Source organism: Rhinolophus sinicus, linkage group LG01, assembly GCF_036562045.2.
Source record: "Rhinolophus sinicus isolate RSC01 linkage group LG01, ASM3656204v1, whole genome shotgun sequence".
Classification (NCBI taxonomy): Eukaryota; Metazoa; Chordata; class Mammalia; order Chiroptera; family Rhinolophidae; genus Rhinolophus; species Rhinolophus sinicus.
Genome location: NC_133751.1, coordinates 187,596,285 through 187,618,826, shown reverse-complemented (window position 1 = coordinate 187,618,826; position 22,542 = coordinate 187,596,285). Strand labels below are relative to the sequence as shown.

Here is a 22,542-nt window from a genome sequence, read left to right as displayed (position 1 = left end):
ACCAGCTCTCAAAAGTCTAGAAAATCTGACAGTAGACTGTGCTCACTAACGTCATGTGTGAACATCAACAGCCCTGTCGAGGTAATGCTGGGCTAATCCCTGTCCGATGCTTATAATTTCTATAATGATGCAAAGAGAAAATTAAGCCTGCACATCATATATGGTGTGAACAGATTCAGGCTCCTAGTGTCCTGTGGAGCAAATGATGAATAACACACACACACACACACACACACACACACACACACACACACACACAGCTGAAGAAAGAATACCTCTTTAGGAACAGGGCAGTTTAACTGAAAATTTATAGAGGTGAAATATATGAATCTTCAGGGTCATATTCTTCTGACATTTTTCATTTAAATTATTAAAAAGTACACTTAGCTTCTACATTCATGTTGACTTCTTACACTCAAGATGTCTGCAAGAATTATGGATAGACATTAGCTTTATTTGAGTAATAGTCTTACAGAAATGGAGCCTCTCAGAGTAAACTGAGTTTCTGCCTAGAAGATGAACTCCACTGTACCCCACAAGCGTGCTGCTCTTGCTCTTAAAATGGTCAATTTTCTACCTTCAAATAAATTTTCATGACCATAGCTTGTTGGAAGGAAACTTATTTTTACATAAAGTGATAGCAGAGGTGTTGTCTATTATGGTCTAAAATTACAAAAGGACAAGGTTCTTTATATCCAGAGATAAGCCGATTAATGGTTTCCAAACTCAGACATGCATCAAAATCTACTACCAGAGATCCCCCATGAGTAAGTTCAGTTTAAGGAGAGGCATCTATGTATCTTCACAATTCTCTAATTGGTTCTAGGGACAAGGTGTAAGAGACAAGGCTTGGTATAGGATCACTATTCTAGTAAAATGATTAGCAAAGCCTGTTATGATGCATAAATTTCACACCATATGCTTATTCAAAATGGCAGAATACTCGGGCTTACTGCAAATGAGCCAAATACCAAATTCGTGAGTCCCTCCTGGTAGAGTACCTAGCTCTGTGTTGTCATGTGAAACTTCTGTCACTAATTTCAGCAATAACAATAGTAATGCTTTAGGTGCCTGTGACTTTCAGGGCCTGGGTTATCACAGGCACTCAAAGAACTCTATTTCTAACTCTTATAGAAATTCTGTAATGTAGGTATTAAGATTCCCATTTGGCGTCGCCGAGAGCCTTCGCAGCCTGCTAGTGGCTGTCTTTCAGTGAATGGTTGAAGAGATCAAAATTTCATGAAAGCAGACCTCTAGGCCTCATATTGTCCGGTTGGTGGCAGCGCATAGTTTTTACTATTTCTCTGAATCTTACTTTAAAATAAATTTTAACAAGCCTTTTCACTATGAGACTCTTCATTGAAATTTACACACACACACACACACACACACACGGACACATACAGAGGGTGCCAAAAAATGTATAGACATTTTAAGAAAGAAAAAAAATACTGTATTAAAATTGTAATAATATATACTGATAACAAAAGATGAATACAAGTCATATTTGACTTCTGCAATTACAAGAGGTGCTCAAAGTTGTTACCATCAGTGTAATTTTAATACAGTTTTTTTCCTTTCTTAAAATGTGTATATATTTTTTGGTACCCTCTGTATATATCATTACTCAACTAACTGTTGGTGATATTAAGAAAAAGGATTTCACACTGTTCGGACAGAATGGAGAAAGGCCAAGTAATCAGAATAGTCAGCTTTTCCTTGAAGTAGTAACTCCTAACCTTTTTTGAAATGGTGAATTTTGGAATTGGCAATTTTGGGAACTGAATGGCATTTATCTTAGTGGGAGGAAAAAGTAATAAGAGCTAAATACTCTGTTGAAATTGCATGGCAACCAATGAAAATCTAATCAATGCGAATTAGTCAAAGATAAATCATTCCAATGTTTATGGAGGGATGAATGGATAAGCAAAATGTGGTATAGACACACACAGGGCTATTACTCTGCCTTAAAAAGGAAGCAAATTCTGGTAGTTGGTAAAACATGGATGAACCTTGAGAACATTTAGCTAAGTGAAGTAAGCCAGTTACAATAATGACAGACACTCACTTTTTTAGGTATATAAAGGTTGAATAACTATGGTGTACAACTGAAACTAATGTAATATTGTATGTTAGCGATATTTTCAATAAAAATATTTTTAAAAGACAGATACTGTCTCATTTCACGATATTTAGAGTAGTCAAAATCATAAAGAAAGAAAATATCCTGGAGGTTGCCAGAGGCTGGGGGGAGGGAAAATGAGGAGTTGTGTAATGAGTATATTATTTCAGTGTTACAAGATGAAAAGAGTTATAGGAATTAATGTGGTGATCATTGCACAACAATGTGAATGTGTTTAACACCACTGAAGTGTGCCTTTAAAAATGGTTGAGATGCTAATTTTAGGTTATGTGTATTTTCCACAATAATGTTTTTAAAATATAGATCTAGGAACATTAATGTGATTATCAGTAAGAGATATCTAGTGATCTTACACATTTTTAAATTCCATTTGTTACAATTAAAAACGTATGTACCTCTATATAAAATATTAAGTCACCCTGCTATATGAAGATTTGCAAATCATTCTAAGCCAGGAAGAATTAGGTGCAGGGGTTGAAATGCTGGGTTGATAAGAACTTACTTAAATTTTCAGAGACTCATCCTAACTAAATAAAATACATATTGACTCAACTAACAAGTACCTTAAAAATGTAAAAGGGATTTTTACATTTTATAAGGCATTCCACAGTTGATTTTTAAAAACATGAATCCCTGATTTTATATTTGCTATCAAAGAAATTATGCAAAATTAAATGGGAATTATACTGAATCCATTCAGTATTACCATCTTCTATTTTTCTCTGATCTGTTTCCTCTATAATGAATGGGTTAAGAGAGATTATGTGTGTCATACTCTGTTCTGCAGCCATCATTCACATATTTCACTACTTTCACACGTTTATTCCCCTTTACTAATGAAAGTGGTTTCATGGAACTCAGTTTCACAATTAACTAGAATTTTAAGAGCTTACTATTTTCCTTTTCTTCTCTAATGTCTCATGACTTAGAGAAAGCTTTAAAGTAAAAGGAAGATGTTTACAAGTAACTGAAAATTGTGTATTTAAGTTTCCCTTTTCATAACATTTGCCAAGAAGAAGTTTTACGTGTGTCTTCCCTCTTCTATAGGTATCCTCTCATTAAGCCACTTTTATTTCAAAGTTTGGAGCAGAAGTGGGAGAGAGAGATTGCTGGTTATACCGGAGGGTTGGCGGAGGGGAGTTGGCATCTCTACAGGGAACTGGGGGAAAATGAATAAGGAGATCAAGCTGCTAACCCACTTAGCAATCTTTCAAGCCTAGATTGTTGCAAGCAGCCGTATGCAACTTTTATTTAATTCTTTGCTGGCTGGCAAGAACAAATTATGTTCTATTTAGAGGTGATTCTTTTGGCAATTGTAGGTGCTCTTTCTAAGCAGGGGAAAAAATGGAAAGGAAATTATGCAGTGACATTTCTTTTAAAGTTCTCTTTTAAGTAAGAAAAATATATAAAAGGAAAAAAAAACTTGATTAAAAAATGCACAAAGCAAAAGTCATCTCAAAATTAGGTGTCTTGAGCAGCCACTATTATTCTCCTTCCTCCTCATATTTTATTAAACAAAGATTTTGATCTAGGTAGGTTTAAAAAAATAGTTGTTGTTTTTTTTTTTTTTGTATAGAATTGATTCAAAGTCTGTACTCAAAAGTAGAATATAGCATTAAACTAGTTACCTGTGTGCCTGTTATTAGCTATCTTGCTAATAGTTCAACACTGTTAGTTATATGCTAATGTGTATTTTTAAAAATAATTTTCTTTACTAGAAAAAATACATTAATAAAACTCAAAGTTTTTAAATCAATAGAATGTTGGATAATCACCACTATTTCATTTCTAAATTTCATTAAGTTGCATACTTTTAAATAACAAATATTTTATTAAAGATTTGCTGTGTATTTTTATTAGAATAAACAAATGTCTAAAGGCCCTTATAGTTGTATAATTGACAGATATTTGCCTGGTTTGATTCCGTAGAGAAAGATAAATTAATAGTATGCAGTCTTTCTAAAATTCTTATGAGAGAGTAAATCATTTCTATTAATACATAAAAGGGACCCAGACATTTTATCTGAGGGAATAAATTCAATGCATTGTTTCATCAATAGTAAAGTAATTTAGAGTAAGTATAATATATGCTATTTTAAAAATATTTGAATGATCGTAAAGAGAGAAAAATTAAATAACATCGTTCTTCCTCTCCCCTCTCTCTTCCTTCTTACTGAAATATTTTACCTGATTCTATTCCAAGGCAGCCCTCCCTGTGTCATCATCTTTTTTGCACAATTATTTTTCCACTTCTTTGGCTCAAAGAGTAGCCTAGTAGCTGAGCTCAATCTCAGGGGTTCTGCATGAATTTGAATCTTGATTCAAGGAGTTTCGAATTGTAATTGCTTAGTTCCTTCATCCTTCATTTTTCTCACATGAGACCAAATTGGGATAATAGGTGAAAATCTTTAAAACAGTGCCTGCTACATAGTAAGTGCTCAATAAATATTAGTTATCATTTTTAGTGTTTATAGTTAATAGTTGCTCCTCTTTGAAGACACCTCTTATCCTATATCCTATTTTAAAGTTGAGAATTGTAATTAGCCTTCTCTTAGTTTTCCATCATCATTTATAAGCAATAGGAATGAGAAGTGATGTGGGGAAAAATGGAGGTGGGGAGAAATGCTTTTTTTTTTTTACTGTTTTTGACAGTCATATATATTACTCTTCATCATGGCCTTTGAGGTCATTGATAGATGCAGTTAATTCCCCACATTCAAATCACAGATTTTAGCAACTGACCCAAAATTATCTTTTTTATTTATTTTATTTTTTGTTTTTATTTGAATTCCATGCAAGTCATTCCCTAGGTTACATTGAATAAATGTCTGGGTAAATGTGCTCATTCTTGCTAATGGCTTCCTAACCTCCTGAAATCCACTGAACTTCCTAAGTATTTGCACTTATCCTATCAGAGACCAGGCCTTATTGTGACATAAAGTGTCTTCCCATGTGGTTTTAATCTGCGCTGTGTGTTGTGTCCTCTTCTGTCCCACATGACTATTCTATTGTATCTATTAACATAAATTAGATACTCCGTTATACTGATTAAGAGTATGGAATTTGGCCAACATTTCTGGGCTCCAACCTCAGGCCTACCTCAGGCCTATCACTGACTGTGTGATTTGGGGTAAGTTATTAAACTACTTGGTCTCAGGTTCCTCATCTGTAGTAGTATTTTCCTCCTAAGTTTGTCACAGGAAATAAATTGCCTAGAACAATGCTCCTACGTGATAAAATTACATTTTATCTCAGCTATGATTAACTCTTTAATATGCTAGTTGATAGAGACTTTGATTCTATCTGGAGGATTTTTATTTTAGATGGTTATGAGACCAACGATTGATTTTAGAAAACAGGAAACCGGGGCAGAATGCTAAGTAGTGGGGCTGATATTTAGGCTTAAGTCATATCATGATGTATATGCAGTGGTTTGTAAGTAATTTATCTTCCTTTCTTTCTTTCTTTCTTTCTTTTTTTTTTGTAAATGACTCAATTTCCAGATCTGTCCAGTAGTACATCAGCAAGAAACTCCATTGAAATACCTGTTGATGGAATCCTATTTTAAAAATTTATTATAAGTCTATTATTCTTGAATTATAGTTTTATTTGTGTTAACTTCAAAGGCAAATGAATGAAAACATTTTACAGTAAGACATTTTAGGCTCATTACTGACTGTAATGCCTTTTGGGTCACTTTCTTATAATCTCCATCAATTTCAAAATCGCCTTTTCATTCTTTAGGCTTACCGTGGCATTTTAGAAATGTGCCTGTTTGTTAATGTAGTTGTTTTTACTTTAAGTGTAAGAACTCGGGGTGGGGATATATATATATATATATATATATATATATATATATATATATATATACACAAATATATATACGTATGTATATAACTAAGCCCCTTTGGCAGATGAAAGAACGGTAGGATCATGAGATGAGATGAGACTTGGGCTGTTACAGCTCAGGAGAGGTTCTTTAATATAGTGCCACGGAGCTTCCTAATCTTTTCCAATTTGTTAGCCATTTTTCTTTGTTATCTGTCTCAGTGATGTCTGATCTCCCCAACCGACTGCTACAGGCTAGCAATCTATAACAAAAACCCAGTCTCAATCTCAGATATAATAATAAAAATAGAAAGGCTACAAGATTAATGGTACAAGCTATAATTATAAAGTCCCAATCTACAGATATTATAAGACCCTTCAGTATTTACTCTTGGTGTGTTAGAAGCTGGGTTAGTACCATACTGTGAAGTTATTGGCCTCTTATTAAAGAAAAATCTTGGGTTATTCCACCTGGGAAGCCTACTGTGCTTTGAGTATGGGTAGGAACTATGGAGAAGAAATGGTTCCTTTCCATAACGAGCTTGTCATGATTTAATCCATTTCAGTTTTCCCATAATACCCATTTCTCGTTAAGCTGTAGAGGAGATAGATCTATTCTTGGAACTATCAAATGGAACACGGATGGAAACAGAGGCTGCTCATGGAGACCATGCCACACACAGATAATGGAAACTTCTTTATGCTTATGGTGAAACAGACCAGTATATTGATTATCAATTAATATCTACTCTGACAGGATGAAAATGACAAATGTGGAAATACTCATGGTTTTCCTTTCCCATCTGCTCAAACATTCTGTGATGTCAGCCTGATCTTTCCAGCCCCCTTCACCAAACTGCCCCTCATACCTTCACACACACACACACACACACACACACACACACAAACACACACAGTCTTCCTAGAGAGTTGCAATGCACACTTAGAATGCATAATAAAAAATGGGCAGAGAGTCATTTAATCCAAAAGTTGGAGGGAATGAAGTATTTAGGGAGAATGGCTAAGTTGATCAATGGTATAATAATGATATAATACGGGAAGATAGAAGGGTGAAAAGTTTGTGATTGAGGAAGGCAGAGAGAGAGAGAGAGAGTGAGAGAGAGAGAGAGAGAGAGAGAGAGAGAGAGAGAGAGAGAGGAACTTGTGTGTGTAGTTTTGGTGAATGAGATACTTCAGAGAGTGACAGTTGTGTGAGTAAAGTGACAAAAGATTTGGAACTGTTGCCATGGACAATGCTTTAGATATCATTCAGTGCCCTTTGAGAGGAGTAAAGGTCTTTCGGTTGAATGTTGGCTGTTGAACCACACTTCTTGTATATGACACCACTCACAAGCTGTACCTATGGATGGTGGCAGTTCCTCCAGGATTCATTAGAACCTCTGATTAGCAATCTCACAGATGAGGGTCATGGAGTGGGCAGAGACCCCTGCTTCCATGACATCTAATGTTCTGCAGTAAGCCAAAGAATGCTCAACACATGGGTTCCTCTCTGTGTTTTGGATATATATGCCTTGAAACACTCTCTGCACCCTTTCCTTCCTTCCATATACACTAGCCTGAAATATACAAGAGTGTGATATTCCAGTAACAGAGTGAGATTTCACTGTATTTGGATTCTTAGTAACATCCCTGTTCAAACTATGGCTTCTCAAACTTTGCCAAAGCATGCAGATACCTCTGAAACTCACTTGTCCCTGTCTGCCAAGCCTGTCAAGGTTCCTGAGATGTTGCACCCTCCCCTTTTTCTATTGCTTGACTGTGGAACCCTACTGATCATCTGATCATTTCAACTTTGTCTGCATAAACACTTCCGTCTTGAGATTTCTTGATTTGTCTGCCATATCACCTCTGCTGACCGTCTCCAATGCTTTTCTCTTTGTTTTTCTTTGATATGTTTATATACAATGCTGTGAGCAAGGGAAAAGGTAATAACCACTAATTAATGGTTATTACATGCCAGGCACTTCACATATTATTCCATTTAATCTCCCCTAATGTATAGAACATATATCATCTATATTTTATTAATGAAGAAAGTTAGCTCTTAGGTAGTACCTTGCCCAAGCTCCCACCAACTATACATAAAGGAAACTGAATGCAGATAAAAATTATTTCAAGTTTTCTGTTTTCTGCATTTACCAGCACTTATATAAACACTTAGAGCAGTAAATGAAAATACTATAAATTGGTTACTTACTCAGTAATATTTTTTAGAAAAAATTGATCTTCCCTAAACGGCAGGCTGTAATTTCCCATGACAATTATAAATGCCAATTACTAAAATATGTTTATATTTAATTAACATGTATTTTAGTCCAATGACTGCTAAACCTTAATAAGAAAATAATAGAATCAAAGTAAATGCCACTTACAAACGAAGTACAAGAAAAAGAAAATTGACAAGCAAATATTCTATGTATGAAAAGTGCTGATCTGCTGTAAAGGAACATGTCTCTGGTTCCAGTTAAAGAATGCTTCTGTTTTCTTACCTATAAACATTACTGAAGTTATAAGATTGTTTTGCAAATTAAATGAGATACTCTGTGTAAAGCTTTAAGTCTACTAGTTAGAATATAGAAAGTGAATGTGCTCAATAATTTGTACATGATATGGTAAGGTCAGTGATGCTGAGGTTAATTTCTGGATTGGATTATGCAGCATGGTGTGAGCTTTCATGTATAAGATAAGCATTTGAATACAAAAAAAAAAAAAGTCAAGAAAGGTTAGTCTGCCTTAGGCATGACAGAGCCAATACCGGAGTGAGAATTGAAATTCTGACCTGTCTCATGCAAGATAGAAAGGTTATCTAAGTGTGAGCAATTGCTACCGCATCTAGGTTTGTGTCTTTTACAAATATGGTATGCTTATTTCAATTGCATGATCCAACTCAGTGATTAAAAGGTCAAATATGATAGATACATACAGAAGCCTTTGACATACTGCTACAATCACACATCAGTGTAGGCCAGCCCACACGTCAATCCTTTTATCAAATGTTCTGATACATATGCCGGTCATCTACAAATCCACACAACTGTTCCCATCAGTATTGTCAATAGAATATAAAAAAGACATGATCAAGTTCTTCCTGCTATGTAAATCATTTTTCCATGAGCTATAAATCCTCTCAAAAATATGATATGAAATTAGTGGTATTTTCTTAATGTCCATTTTTACTTAAAAATATGTATTTTCTCCCACGTGTACCAGCAAAAATATTTCATAAAGCAAAATGGTTAATTGAAATGTGTTATGGCTGTATAAAGAGAGATAAAGCCACCAAAAAAATCAATTAAAATCACATTTATTTAATGTCACCTGAAAATGTTTACCATAAAATATAATGTGAAAATATTGGGTCACAAAACTAGACAGACTATTATATTATTTCAAAAACTATATATATATATATATATATATATATATATATATATATATATATATATATGGTTTCAAAAAAATGAAGAATACCAAATGAAAACTTTGTGAATGATTTTTATTTCCTTTTTTTTATGTTTATGGGCATTTTATACATTTCTCATTTATTTCAACACATATTAGACACAAAATCTAGCAAATCCATTTTGAATATTTAATAGGATGGGTTCAGAGAAGACCTCACTATGAGATAGCATTTAAGGAGAGCAAGTAGGCAGGTGAACCAAGTTACCAGAGGAGAGAGGTCCACGGGTAGGAAACAGGAGGGTCCTGAATGGAGAGTGTATATTGTATGTACCAAGACTAGTGAGATATGAGAGTGAGAGGAGTGAGAAAGGAGAATGTAGGGGGTAAGGTTATGGAGGCATGGAGGAGAGGACCAAATAGCGTAGGGCCTTGAAGACCTTGGAAGAAAATTTGGCTTTTACTTTGTAAGAGACCGGAAGTTATTGGGATTTGACCTGGTCTAACTAAGAAGATCTCACTGACCATTGCATTGAGGAGAGATTATAAAGGAGCCATGATGGATACTAGGACATCAGTTAGAAGGTTATTGAATTACCCAAGCAAGAGATGATAGTGGCTTAGTGGTGTGGGTGATGGGAAATTATTGGATAATAGACAAATTTTGAAATTACAGTCAACTGGATATGCTAATGATTTTGGATCTGGGCTTTGAGAGAAAAAGAGGAGCTGAGAATTATTGCAAACTTTTTAACACGAGCTTCTAGAGGAGTTAACCTGCCATTGACTGAGATGGAAAAGACTTTATAGGGATAATTTTTTGAAAGGGCGGGAACATCAGGGGTTAAATTTTGGGCATGTAACTATGTAAATGACTGCTAATAATATAAGTGGAGATGTTATGTAAGCAATTGAAAGCATAAACCTGCACTCAGCTCTGCCTGGGCAGACCTGTACATTTTGGAGGGATGTCAGCCTATTGGGGTTATATGAAGATTAACTGAGCCAATATATATAAAATTCTTAGAACATTCCTAGAAGGGTCACCACCACATAAGGCTGAACACACAAAACTTGATATATTTCACACATTTGTTCAAAATTAATCTTGATCATATGAACATATATACTGTTCTAAATCCTTGACTACAGATTGCTTGCCTGAATAATACAGTGGTGCTTGTAGAAAAACCAAATTTAATAAGATTGAAGTTACCTATTTCTTTTTTAATCCAATGATTATTTAAAGCATTTCAAACTGCTAACTTCTGATTTAATTTATTGCTAACTGAGAAATTCCAGTTATATACAGTTTTAGTTTTTAACTTTGTCTTCCCAGTTAATGAAAACACCTGCCTACTTTTTCAGATTAGCAAAATGTGTAAAAGTTAAAATTTCCATTCAATAATTAACTTTCAAATCATAGGCAAGATAAAATTGAATTGAGACAGGAAGAAAATGTAAAGTCAATTTACATAACAAAAGTATGGGAATGAATAAACACATGACAATGTGAACTGTCAGGGAGAAAAAAGGAAATATTAACATGTAATTAAAAACAGAGAAGTTCCAAGTCACATAGGGGTGGTCATAGATTAACACGTGTCTTTAAACCCTACTGATATATCATTTGCTGGAATCACATTGTAACTTTACTATAATGTGGGTAGTTTATGATAATTTAAATGTGAGAAAAAGAAGCTATGCATGTTTTAGGACTGTAGGGAGAAAAATGCAACTCAATGGAGATGTATGCATAAATCAAAGAGTAAATATTGGGAAATGATAGACTGCAGAACTTTACACTGTTTCATTCTGTAAGTCTGGTTACCCAGCATCTCATCAGATCTAAAAGCTTGGTAGTTCTGCCTTGTCCTAGGTGGTATGTTCCAAGACCCCTATGGATGCCTGAAACCACAGATAGTTCCAAGCCCTATATATACTATGTTTTTATCTATACATGCATACCTATGATAAAGATTACGTTATAAAGAGGGCACAGTAAAAGATTAGCTAATAATATTAACTAATAATAAAATAGAACAATTAACAGCAATATATCATAAGCAAAGTTACACAAATGTGGTGTCTCTCTCAAATATCTTATTGTGCTATACTCACCCTTCTTTTGATGATGTGAGATGACTCAATGTCTACTTAATGACACGAAGTGAGGTGAATGCCGTAGGCATTGTGATGTAGCATTAGATGTTACTGTAAGGGTTACTTGAACATAAGCACTAGCATACCGCAACAGTTGATCTGATAACTGAGATGGCTACTTGGGTAACTAATGGGCATGCAGTGTGTGCAGCATTAATGTGCTGGACAAAAAGCTGATTTCTGACTCACTCAGGATGGATCAGGGCAGTGTGAGATCTCATGCCACTCAGACTGGCATGCGGTTTAAAATTCACGAATATTTTTTCTGAAATTTTCTGTTTAATATTAGTGGATGGTGGTTGACTGTGGGTAACTGAAACCACAAAAGGTAAAACCATGGATAAAGGGGAACGACTGTATTGTCTCAAAATACAGTTATGATGTTAACAGAGTTTGAAATTATATGCCATACCATTATTTCTTCTCCATACTTTGTCATCTTGGAAGCATCATCATCAGAATCCCTGGAATTGCTTTGTAAAGATGCGGATTTGTGTACCTCACCCCAGACTATAAAATCAGTACTTTGCACAAGCTACTCAGTTGTCAACATTAACTTTTGGGAAATGTAATCTGAAACTCGCTTCTACCCTACAGGTCAAACCATATCATTTCAGTATTCAAAAAAACCTTAACCAACTCCATAATTATGTACAGAGTAAACTCCAACCTCTTTAGAAGACTTTCAAGACACTTTGTAAGCTCCCACTATAGCTGCTGTTAAGCAAACTGCTCAAGGGACCCTAAACTGTTCATTATGACACCAAAGAGTTGTGTTCATCCTTGTCTGTGTGTCACTGCTTAGGTTAATCATTCAGCCTGGAACTATCCTCCCCCCTTATCCACTGGACAGACTAGACATTCAAGCCCAATTGAAATGCCTGCCCCTCATCAGATCCTGTTTCAAATCCTTCCTTTCTCCTTTACACATACGTATATTTAGCAAATATTATGATTATCATAATTATTTGCTATTTTTCTGACTGTTTTCTGCAACTGGTTTACAGGAGAGTCGACAGACTTTCAATAAATGTTCTACTTCCCTCTTGAATTGTATGGTCATAAAAAAGATATTATTACTCTCGTTCTTTCCTCAGAAAAAGTAGTTTTAAGAGGATGAGACTTCCATAGTTTAAAGGGACTGAAAGCAGAATCCAGAAATGTAACTGCATTGTCTTTAGCTAGAGGCAGTTTGAGTGTATAATCTTTTATGGTCACCAGTGACTTCATATTTTGTAACTCTTCAACTGTCCAGGCATATTACTTGCAGAAAGTAGTCCAGAGGTTCGTATTAAATCCCATCTCTGCTGTCAGACAGTTCCACAAACAAGCACAATTTCTAGCATGAATTTATGACTCTTAAAAATATCAAAGTGGCTCAGGGACTCTAGTTCCTAAAAAAGGAATGCAAAAGCTACATTTTTAGTAACATCTGCTGGACAAGCATAAAAGATGAACTTGGTTGTATTTGTGGACTTCCACGATGAATAATGCATTGTCAAAGCAGAAGTGATTGCCTGTGAAGCAAAATAATGCTGATGTGCAATAAAACATCACTTATTTTAAAATATTTAAATAGTGGCTAAAGTTACATAAATATTTTTGTTACAATTTTTATTGCATGTTTCATATCTTCGATTGAGTCAGAATTATTTGAGGTGGAATTATTAATTTAAATAATTATGCTAACATTAAACTAAATGAAAATGTCAGATTCTTATTTTTAAGTGGAGTATTTTCTTACATAGTCGTAAAAGCATTATTGCAATAAAGGATAAAAAGAATCATACAGCAGATTGACACTTGGAAATAGGCAGATTTGGAAAGCCCTGGCAAAGAAAGTCTCAGTTCTTTAAAACATCTCTGCCATTTCCATAGGCTAGTGTCTGACCAATTCCTCTTTTTGCTGTCTTCATTTTGAAATGTACAACTAGGGAAGTAGTTTATAAAATGAGTCCACACTAAAATATTAGTGACATATACGGTCTCTTTCCCTCGTGAAATCAGGCCTCCTTAAGTAGTATGTATCTGAGAATAGAGAACAGAAAGAAAGTTCTCAGTAAGACATTCAGCCATAGTTTAAGTATTTCTCTTTCTATTAGGAGATGAACAAGGAACCCTCCAGAGGTCATTATTATCCTATCCACTGAAATGTTCTGAGCTGATTTCATTTTAGATGTCACATAGATAAATCATTGTGTAACGAATGTGGTGAACTTCCGATCCACCAGGCATTACATTGGAAATGTTCCAGCTCAACTTGGCTTTGTCCAACTCTTCTTTCCTGAGCTAGGGGACTGTTAAAAATTCAGATTTATTGGCTTCTTTCCTTAAACACACAGAGGGTAAACATTAGATACAGAGCAGTCAAAACCTTTTCCCTTGAAAATAATGCTGAATTCATTGGAAACTCTATTCGAGTAGTCACCATGTAGGTTTCAGCCTAACTCCAATACTTAACATTGTTATTAACACACAAATGCAGATGGTACTCAAGAAACACGTATGGATAAATGGATGGGAGGAAGGTAGGAAGAACATTTGCGCATATATATATATATATATGTATATATATACATATATATGTATATATATACATATATAAATATACATATACACACACACACACACACACACACACACACACACACACATATATATATATATATATTTGTTTTCCTATTCTAGATAGATAATTCCTAAGGAAGTCATTTATCCACCTTCTCGTCTTTTGACATTTTGTACAGCTGAGATGCTGAGAACTAAAAGCTAAATAACGATTTTAAAACATATTAACATAGCAGTCCATAAAACCACACTACCCAGTTGTCTACAAGAATCTGTCCAAAGTTACTGGCATGAAAGTGTGGCAAATACATTAATACAGAAATATCTCCAGTTAGAGATTTTGGTCAGACATTTTGATATTTACTTAATTGCAACAACTCAGTGAAAATAGTGTTAATGCAAGTGCCACATATCACAGTTTTGAAAACGAAAGCCAAAGTGAACGCTTGGACAGATTCGAAAAGGGTCAAGGCTCTAGAACAGGGGTGTCAAAACTGCGGCCTGCGGGCCAACTGCAGTCCACAATCCATTGTTAATTGGCCCGCAGCAAATTTCAAAAATATATTTAGTTTACTTAAATAAATCAGGTGAGGCAATACATACTTCACCTTGAGTGAGTGGCCCGGCTGTTTGTGTATTTTACCACATATGGCCATTGGTAAAAAACGTTGAAAAAAGTTTTGACAGCCCTGCACTAGAGAGAATGAGCTAATGAAGGGTAGGGGAGAACGGGCAACTATGTTTGGGAGCCCATGGAGTTCACAGTCTTCCAGCACGTTAGGGTCATGGAATTCTGAAAAGTGATCATCTCCTCTTGGTTTCCCAAAGGGGTAGAGGGCATATCAGACAGTAAAATCAGAGAAGAAACACCATTGTTTGGTTCCTTTTATAGCAGTCATAGGTATTTCTGTTTAAATATGACTAAAAAATGGAAACTACTAAGTAAAATCTCATAATGACATATAGACAGTCAAGAGTAAATTATTTAAATGTGTGTGTGTGTGTGTGTGTGTGTGTGTGTGTGTGTGTGGCAGGGTGGTGGCACTTTATCACTTGTTTCCAATTAGGTGGGCCATGCCATGATACTTTGTCAAGAAACATAAACACGGTTCAAAGTTTATAGTAATATTCCTTTTTAGTTTGTATCTGGGAGTTGGTCTTGGGGTAGTAAATCGAGCTTCAAATATAAGAAGGTAAAAATTATCCAATAAAAGGGGAGCTTCAAGATAATTAAAATATCTAATATTCGTAAGCTTCCCCCCCCTGCCCCCAGCTACAGGTAGTACTCTGGCCACAATGAATAACACTATATATATATTATTAACCCAAAACACAATTAGAGAAGTCATAGATTAAGCAGTAAATCATCCTCTGCCTCAGATAGTTTTAGTTAAGCCACTTAATGGGTCAATTTAATGGATTTTTAACACAGTTGAAGAAATACATTAACATTAGCTACTTTCTCATAACAAGTTTGTACTCAAAAAAAGTTTTTACTGATTCTCATTTTATTTCACAGTCCTTTCTAATTTCCTCTGGTATAAATCAATTTCGATTTATTAGCTTCGTACAAAAGAACTCCAGTAGGTTTTTAATAATAATTATCATTATCACTGATTAAAGTTATATTGTTCAGCCAGATGGAGTCCTTTTTCTGTCAGCTAGAATGAGGTTGCATTATGTGGTTGTAATGTGTTTAGATCTAAATAAACAGATGGCATGGTGACAGGATATTATACGCTAGTGATGTCAGCAGCAGTGCCTCACAAACAGAATTGCTTTAAATATAGCGTGTTGTGGCAAGTATCCTGACACTTTTAAGAAGGTGATTAGAATTGAGCCTAAGTGTTACACTATGTGTGGGGACAGAGCCCCAGAAAGCAGTTTCCAGGCTCTCGGAAACTGGAAAGGGGTGGAGGGGTGCTGGCTTGGGTGGTACATGGCCATCGGCTGTGATTGGATGGCCATCAGCTGTGGCTCCTTGGCCGTCAGCTGTAACCAGTGAGCCATTGGCCACTAATATAACTGCTGTGGCTACACTAGCAGGAAAATGGGGGCTAGCAAGAAGATGGTGGCTGAGTCTGCAAGCGGCACAGTGAGGGTTGAGAATTGTGTGGCTCCTGTTTCCTGTGTCTCCAACCCAGCCGCCAGCGAGAATATAGTGGTATGACTCCCCTACCTATGGCTCCGTGGGTGTTCCTTTTTGGCCTCACCATATCCTGCATTCTTATGTGGGGAGCGGGAGAAGAGACCCCGCAGGCTGCCCCACACGACAAATGGCGCAGCAAGCAGGGTCTCCTGTATGACACTATGTTTTCCTGAAAGTAAGACCTAGCTGGACAATCAGCTCTAATGCATCTTTTGGAGTAAAAATTAATATAAGGTTTTATATAATATAATATAATATAATATAATATAATATAATATAATATAATATAATATAATATAATAATTAATATGTAATATAATGTAGGGCCTGGTCTTATATTACTTTTTGCTCCAAAAGACTCATTATAGCTGATTGTCCAGCTAGGTCTTACTTTCAGGGAAACATAACACTTAGGTTCAGTTCACGGTATTAACTTGGAAACAGTACTGTTAACTTCCAGAAGAAGAGACCATTAGGATTGTCTGAGGTTCAGCCTGAGAATATATGTCTGCTAAATCTGTTCCTTAACTGTGAAAGCGTTTAATTTAAGAGGTTCACTCAGTCGGTCTCATAAGGAGAGGGAGAGAGACAGAAGAAACAAAGAAAAAGCTGTCCAGGTGTAAGAACTTATTATACAAGTTGAAGAGTTAAACATTGTGGATCACAGAAAATGGAAATATTTGATAGAACTCTAGTCCATAATTTTTGGAATATAGTTAACTATGTTAACATAAACTTCTTGAATAGGCGTATACCATTTGCAATTAATATCAGAAAATTAACGTAGAAGTTTAATAAGAAGTATGCTATAGAAAAACTTTCATCTTTAATAGATTTCCATGTCTACTTTTCATTCTAAAAATGAGCCCATTCCCTACCCTTGAACCCACACAAAACTTTAGAATGAGCCTATGAAATTCAGACGCAAACTTCCAAGAAAGTCTATGCAAGATTTCTTTAGCTAATGTTCTGTTTTTGATTCCTTATGGGAATTTTTCTGTGGGACAACTGTGCTTGTAAGGCAGATACTCATAGCAGCATACTCTTTAAGAGGAAGATGTTACTGCAGGAGATAAGGGCTGATATTTGAAAATGAAGGTAGTATTAATAAAAAATTTAGAGGAGGATATCATTGAAATTAAGCTTTATAAAATAATTAGCTGTTTTAAAGTCTTGCTTTTTTTAATATAGATATTGATTCACACGTTGGTCTCGTACCCTGAGGGCAAGAGGAAACCAAAGAAAGAGGCAGACAACTCCAGACTGGTAGAGGGCGGGTTTAATAAGCAAGGGAACTTACATAGGAAACTTGTTGGAGGTAACTACAAGGTGAATACATTTTCACACAAACCCTGCCAGAATCTTAATAGATTTTATAGAGGCTTTAACTGGGTTCAATCGCATATTCAGTCCAGATGATTTCAGTACCACCTTACTCTCTCAAAGGTATCCCCTTGAAACAGCTGCTAGAAGGGGAATAGTAGGCAGGATACACAAGTACATTCCAAGAACAGAGGATGTGTGAGGATTCTCCAATTGCCTGGGTGCTGCTCAAGATTCAACAGGTGGTCACATCCTCTCAAAGACTTCCTACTAGAAAAAAATCTAAATTATGAATGTAACCTTTTATCCTGATGGTTTGTCATGTATTTGTAAGAACATATTCTTGTTTTCACAGACACCAACTTCTTAACTATTGATTTTAATTCCTAAGTCATGAACTTTAGAAATATGTTAGAGAATAGATCATAAGAATAAAAGTCTTTAATAGTCAAAGTGAAATTTATTTCATATAAATATTTACTTCTTACTAACTGGTAAAATACACAAATCATTGATTTCCCTTTATTTTAAAATGATTAGATTTTGAATATGACATTGTATTTGACATTCAGATTTTGTTACTTAAGCAGGCACTTTATGAGTTGTGTTTCAACTCTAGTATGACATTAAAATCCTTATAATGGAGCTAGAATATTTTCTTTAAGGAGTTACTCATAGTCAGAGAGTGAAAGATTATAATGTGTGTGTGTTTTTTCCTCTTCTACAGGTGGACGTTGCCATAAGTCCTGTACCGGCCGATGCTGGGGACCCACAGAAAATCACTGCCAGACTTGTAAGTGGTCAACAGTTAGAAAGAATAGGCTTGAAATGGTAAAGCAACTTTAATAATTGATGATTTTCTAACTTCTGGTGATCAAAAACATGAAAATGAACTTTTGCCTCTTTGTGGTCAATTTGCTTCATTCCAAGTAAACTGCTTAATTTCATTTTGTTTAAATGAAACATAATATATGATTGTTCCTTATATTTCTTCGTGGTTTTAGGTAATGATATCAACAACACAGATAGTGGTGATATTAACTACGACTTCAGAGTCTGTACATCAGAGGAAGTAGGAAATCCAAGTGTGTATGAAATAATAACTCAGTTTCAGGTTAACTGAATATCTCATTGCTTTTCCCAAATAGTTGCATCACCATTCATTCATTAGAAAAAGAAAGAAAGGGAAAGGGCTCTGGGTACCCATTCTAGCCTAGGCCCAGAGCTATAAACAATGTGAATTATGGATATAGAGTCACTATTAAATAGCAACATAATCTTGTCCTTAATGTATGTTTCTTGTATTAGTCATTAGTTAAAGTAAGTATGAGCTAGCATCATTGCTAGGACATTTAAAAACCAAGTGTACCGAATATAAAGACAAATAATCTAATTTTTTCAGCATTTTTAAAGTCGTATGATTCTTAAATCAGCAATGAACTTTCACTATTCTTAGGGATAAATGGTTTCTTTAAAAATGAAAAACAAAAAACTCTATATAAATGGTAAAGATTTTTCTTTCTGCTGCAGTAACAAAGGCTGAAATAATATATGCAAAACAGTGGTGGCTATTTGAAACATATCCCTTTTTTAGCATAGAAGGCATATAAAATATTAAAATTTTGAACTTACAAATATTAAATATTGTGGAAATTTGTTATACTGTTGGATGAAAGTTTAGTTGTGTCTAATTTGTCTCAGTTTATGATGTTGGTTAGATTCTGTTTCAATATAAAATACAAAAATAATTACCTTATCATGAGCCACCTAAGAAAAACAGGTATAATAAGAAAAGATACGTTCTCAATGGTGAATGATTTCTTAAATTTATTTTTTAATTTCATGGACATTCTTTTGTTCAATATTCATAAAATATAACAGAGTATAAAGTAAAAGTGTTCTCCCAATTTGTGTCCCGAGTCTGTCCTTCAGCTAGCATAGACAAATGTTATTGGCTACTTTTGTATATTCTTCCAGAGACAATTTATGTATATACATAGGAAATATGTATGTGTCCTTGCCCATTTTTCACTCCAGTGTTAGCATGCTTTACATGCTATAATGCACCTTGATTTTTTTTCACTCCATGCGTATATGCATGGATCTATTTGTGGTTTTAATTCCTAGAAGTGGTATTTACAAGGTAAAGGGCACCTGTATATACAATTTGATAGAGATCACCAATGTGGAGATCTTGTGCTCCATAAAGTTTGTAACAATTTCCTTGGCCTGAAGCAGTGGGTGTTAGTGCTGGTTTCCTGATTCCTCTGGGCCAAGCAATGAATTATCAAACATGGGCTTTTTTTCTTCTTCTTTTCTTTTTTAGTGTTTGGGGATTTTTCCCTTTTCTAATTTTTTTTTTTTTAATTACAGTTGACATATAATACTATATCACTTTCAGGTGTACAACATAGTGGTTAGATAGTTATCTAACTTACAAAGTGATCACACTAATAAATCTAGTACCCATCTGATACCAAACATAGTTATTACAATAATATCGACTATACAGCCCATGACTATTTTGTAACTATCAATTTGTATTTCTTAATCCATTCCCCTTTTTCACCCAACACTCCAACTCCCCTCCCATCTGGCAAGCAACAAAATGCTCTCTGTACTACAAGTTTATTTTGTTTGTTCATTTATTTTGCTTTTTAGATTTTACATATAAGTGATATCATATAATATTTATCTTTCTCTGACTTATTTTGGTTAGCATAATGCCCTTGACTAGAGTATTGAGTAGGTCCATGTATGTTGTAGATATCATCTAATAATGTAGATGTCATTATTTTTTATGACTGAGTAATATTCCACTGTATATATGTACCGATTTTTTATCCATTCATCTATGGATGGACACTTAGGTTGCTTGCATATCTTGGTGATGTAAATAGTTCTGTGATGAATATATGAATGTATGTATGTCTCTTTGAATTAGTGTTTTGGGTTTCTTTGGATAAATACTGGGAAGTGGAACTAGTCGGGCCTTCTTTCTCTCTTGTTATAGCCTTTGTTTTAAAGTCTATTTTGTCTGTTATAAGTATTGCCATCATAGCTTTTTATACTCATTTCCGTTTCATGAAATAATTTTTTTTGTATCCCTTTAGTTTCAGTCTGTGTGTCTTCCAATTTGAAGTGAATCTCTTATAGACAGCAAATCTAAGGGTCTCATTTACTGATCTAGTCAAACACCCTGTGTCTTTTGTTTGGAGCATTTAATCCATTTACATTTAAAGTGATTTTTTGATGGATACGTAGTTTTTGCCATATTATTATTATTGCTATTATTATTATTATTATTATTATTATTAATATTAAAGAAGTCCCTTTAACATATCTTGTAATACTGGTTTGGTGGTAATGAACTTTAGTTTTTTCTTGTCTGTGAAAAGCTTTGGATCTTTGACAAATGGTTAGATGAAATATAGTATCTCAGTACAGACTTAAATTAACTTATTTAATAGAAACAATGTTTTAAGGCAGTGATGTTTTGACAAGAGTTTTAAGCAGGATTCTAAAGTAATATTAGACTACTATGTGAAACACATGCCTTCACTACAATATTTGTGGGCAATGTTTTAATAGCATCCTATAAGGCATAGAAGAGTCTCACTCCACCCTCACCAAACAAAGAATAATTATTCAGCATAAAATGTTAGTAGTACTGAAGGTTAAGAGATCCTGTAAGAAGAGTATATATTGAACCAGACTAGGCCAACCAGATTCTCTCCCTAGAGAATTCGGACTTGGGATCCAGAGATGCTGGTAATACTACCTTAGACACTTGAACTTGAAGAGAGATTAAACTTAGTAGAAGCTTCCATTTTGAACCATATATGTTAATGAGAAGCAGAAATAGCCAGTCCTCAATGACACAGAATAATAAATCAGCCATACAGAGGCTAAGGACAATCAGAGAGAAAGAGAAAGAGTTAACAGTTTTTGACAATTTATCTCCTGGTTTTTGGCCGTCAGGAGGTCCAGATGCACTTCTCTTCTTAGGCACCTGAAGAAACACAATGTTCTTCTAATACATTGAAATTAGTTTTGTTACTTGCCACCAAGTGGGGATGAGAGGGAACCTTGACTAAAAAATATCAAGCCATAACTCATGTATCAAATCATCAGCCAAGAAGTCATTTGATTCACTTAATTTTTCAGCATACAAATGAAGTTTACTATAATAACCTAAAATAGCCTTAATGGTCACTGTGCCTACTCCACAGAGTGTATCAAATTTAAATTCAACACATTGACATGTATTTGATATGTGTAAGTCCAAATTATAGAATAGTATTTATTTGCATAGATCTTTATTGTTTGTAATATTTCCATTTAAAAATTTATGTTCACAATATTCCTGTGAGTTAAAGAATTCAGTTATCATTAACCTCATTTTACAATTCGGGAACTATAAACTGAGAAAACGATTCAGGGACTTGTTAAATTTACACAGCTGATACCTGGGTGTCCTAAGTGTCCTGAATCTATAGATAACACCGTTTTAAATATTCCACATTTTATAGTTCAGCCTACTGGGCTGTACTATAATCTCTCTAAGTCTCAGTTATGATATCTATAAAATGGAGATAATTACACTTACTTCAGAAGGTTGCTCTTTTTGAATGGAAATCAGTACAGTAATGTAACCAAAATGCTTAAATTCTGTTGGCATATACTAAGAACCTAATAAAGAATAGCTAATATTATAATTAACTCAAGGACATACTATTAGAAAACTTAATCCATCTTAAATCTGAATGAATGGATATAGAAGCCAAACTCTTGTAGGCCAGTTCCACATTGTGAAAGGTCCTGACATGGATGGCTGGAGAATAAAAATAGTGAAAACCCTGCAGTGAAGCGGAGGCTTCTGAAGTGGAGGCTTCTGAAGTGGAGGATGGTAGCTCTTGACACTCACTCCTATTTTCTCTCTCCT

At 34.7% G+C, this 22,542-nt stretch overlaps 1 protein-coding gene across 7 annotated transcripts in view; it reads left to right on the top strand.

Annotated features, from left to right (window-relative positions):
- Window positions 1-22,542, top strand: part of ERBB4 (erb-b2 receptor tyrosine kinase 4) — a 1,035,063-nt gene that overhangs the window by 692,817 nt on the left and 319,704 nt on the right. For all 7 annotated transcript variants that reach the window (XM_074312694.1, XM_074312715.1, XM_019727015.2 and 4 more), the window contains exon 5: window positions 18,325-18,390. In XM_074312694.1, coding sequence (XP_074168795.1) covers window positions 18,325-18,390 — 66 coding nt within the window. The remainder of the gene's footprint in view (window positions 1-18,324; window positions 18,391-22,542) is intronic.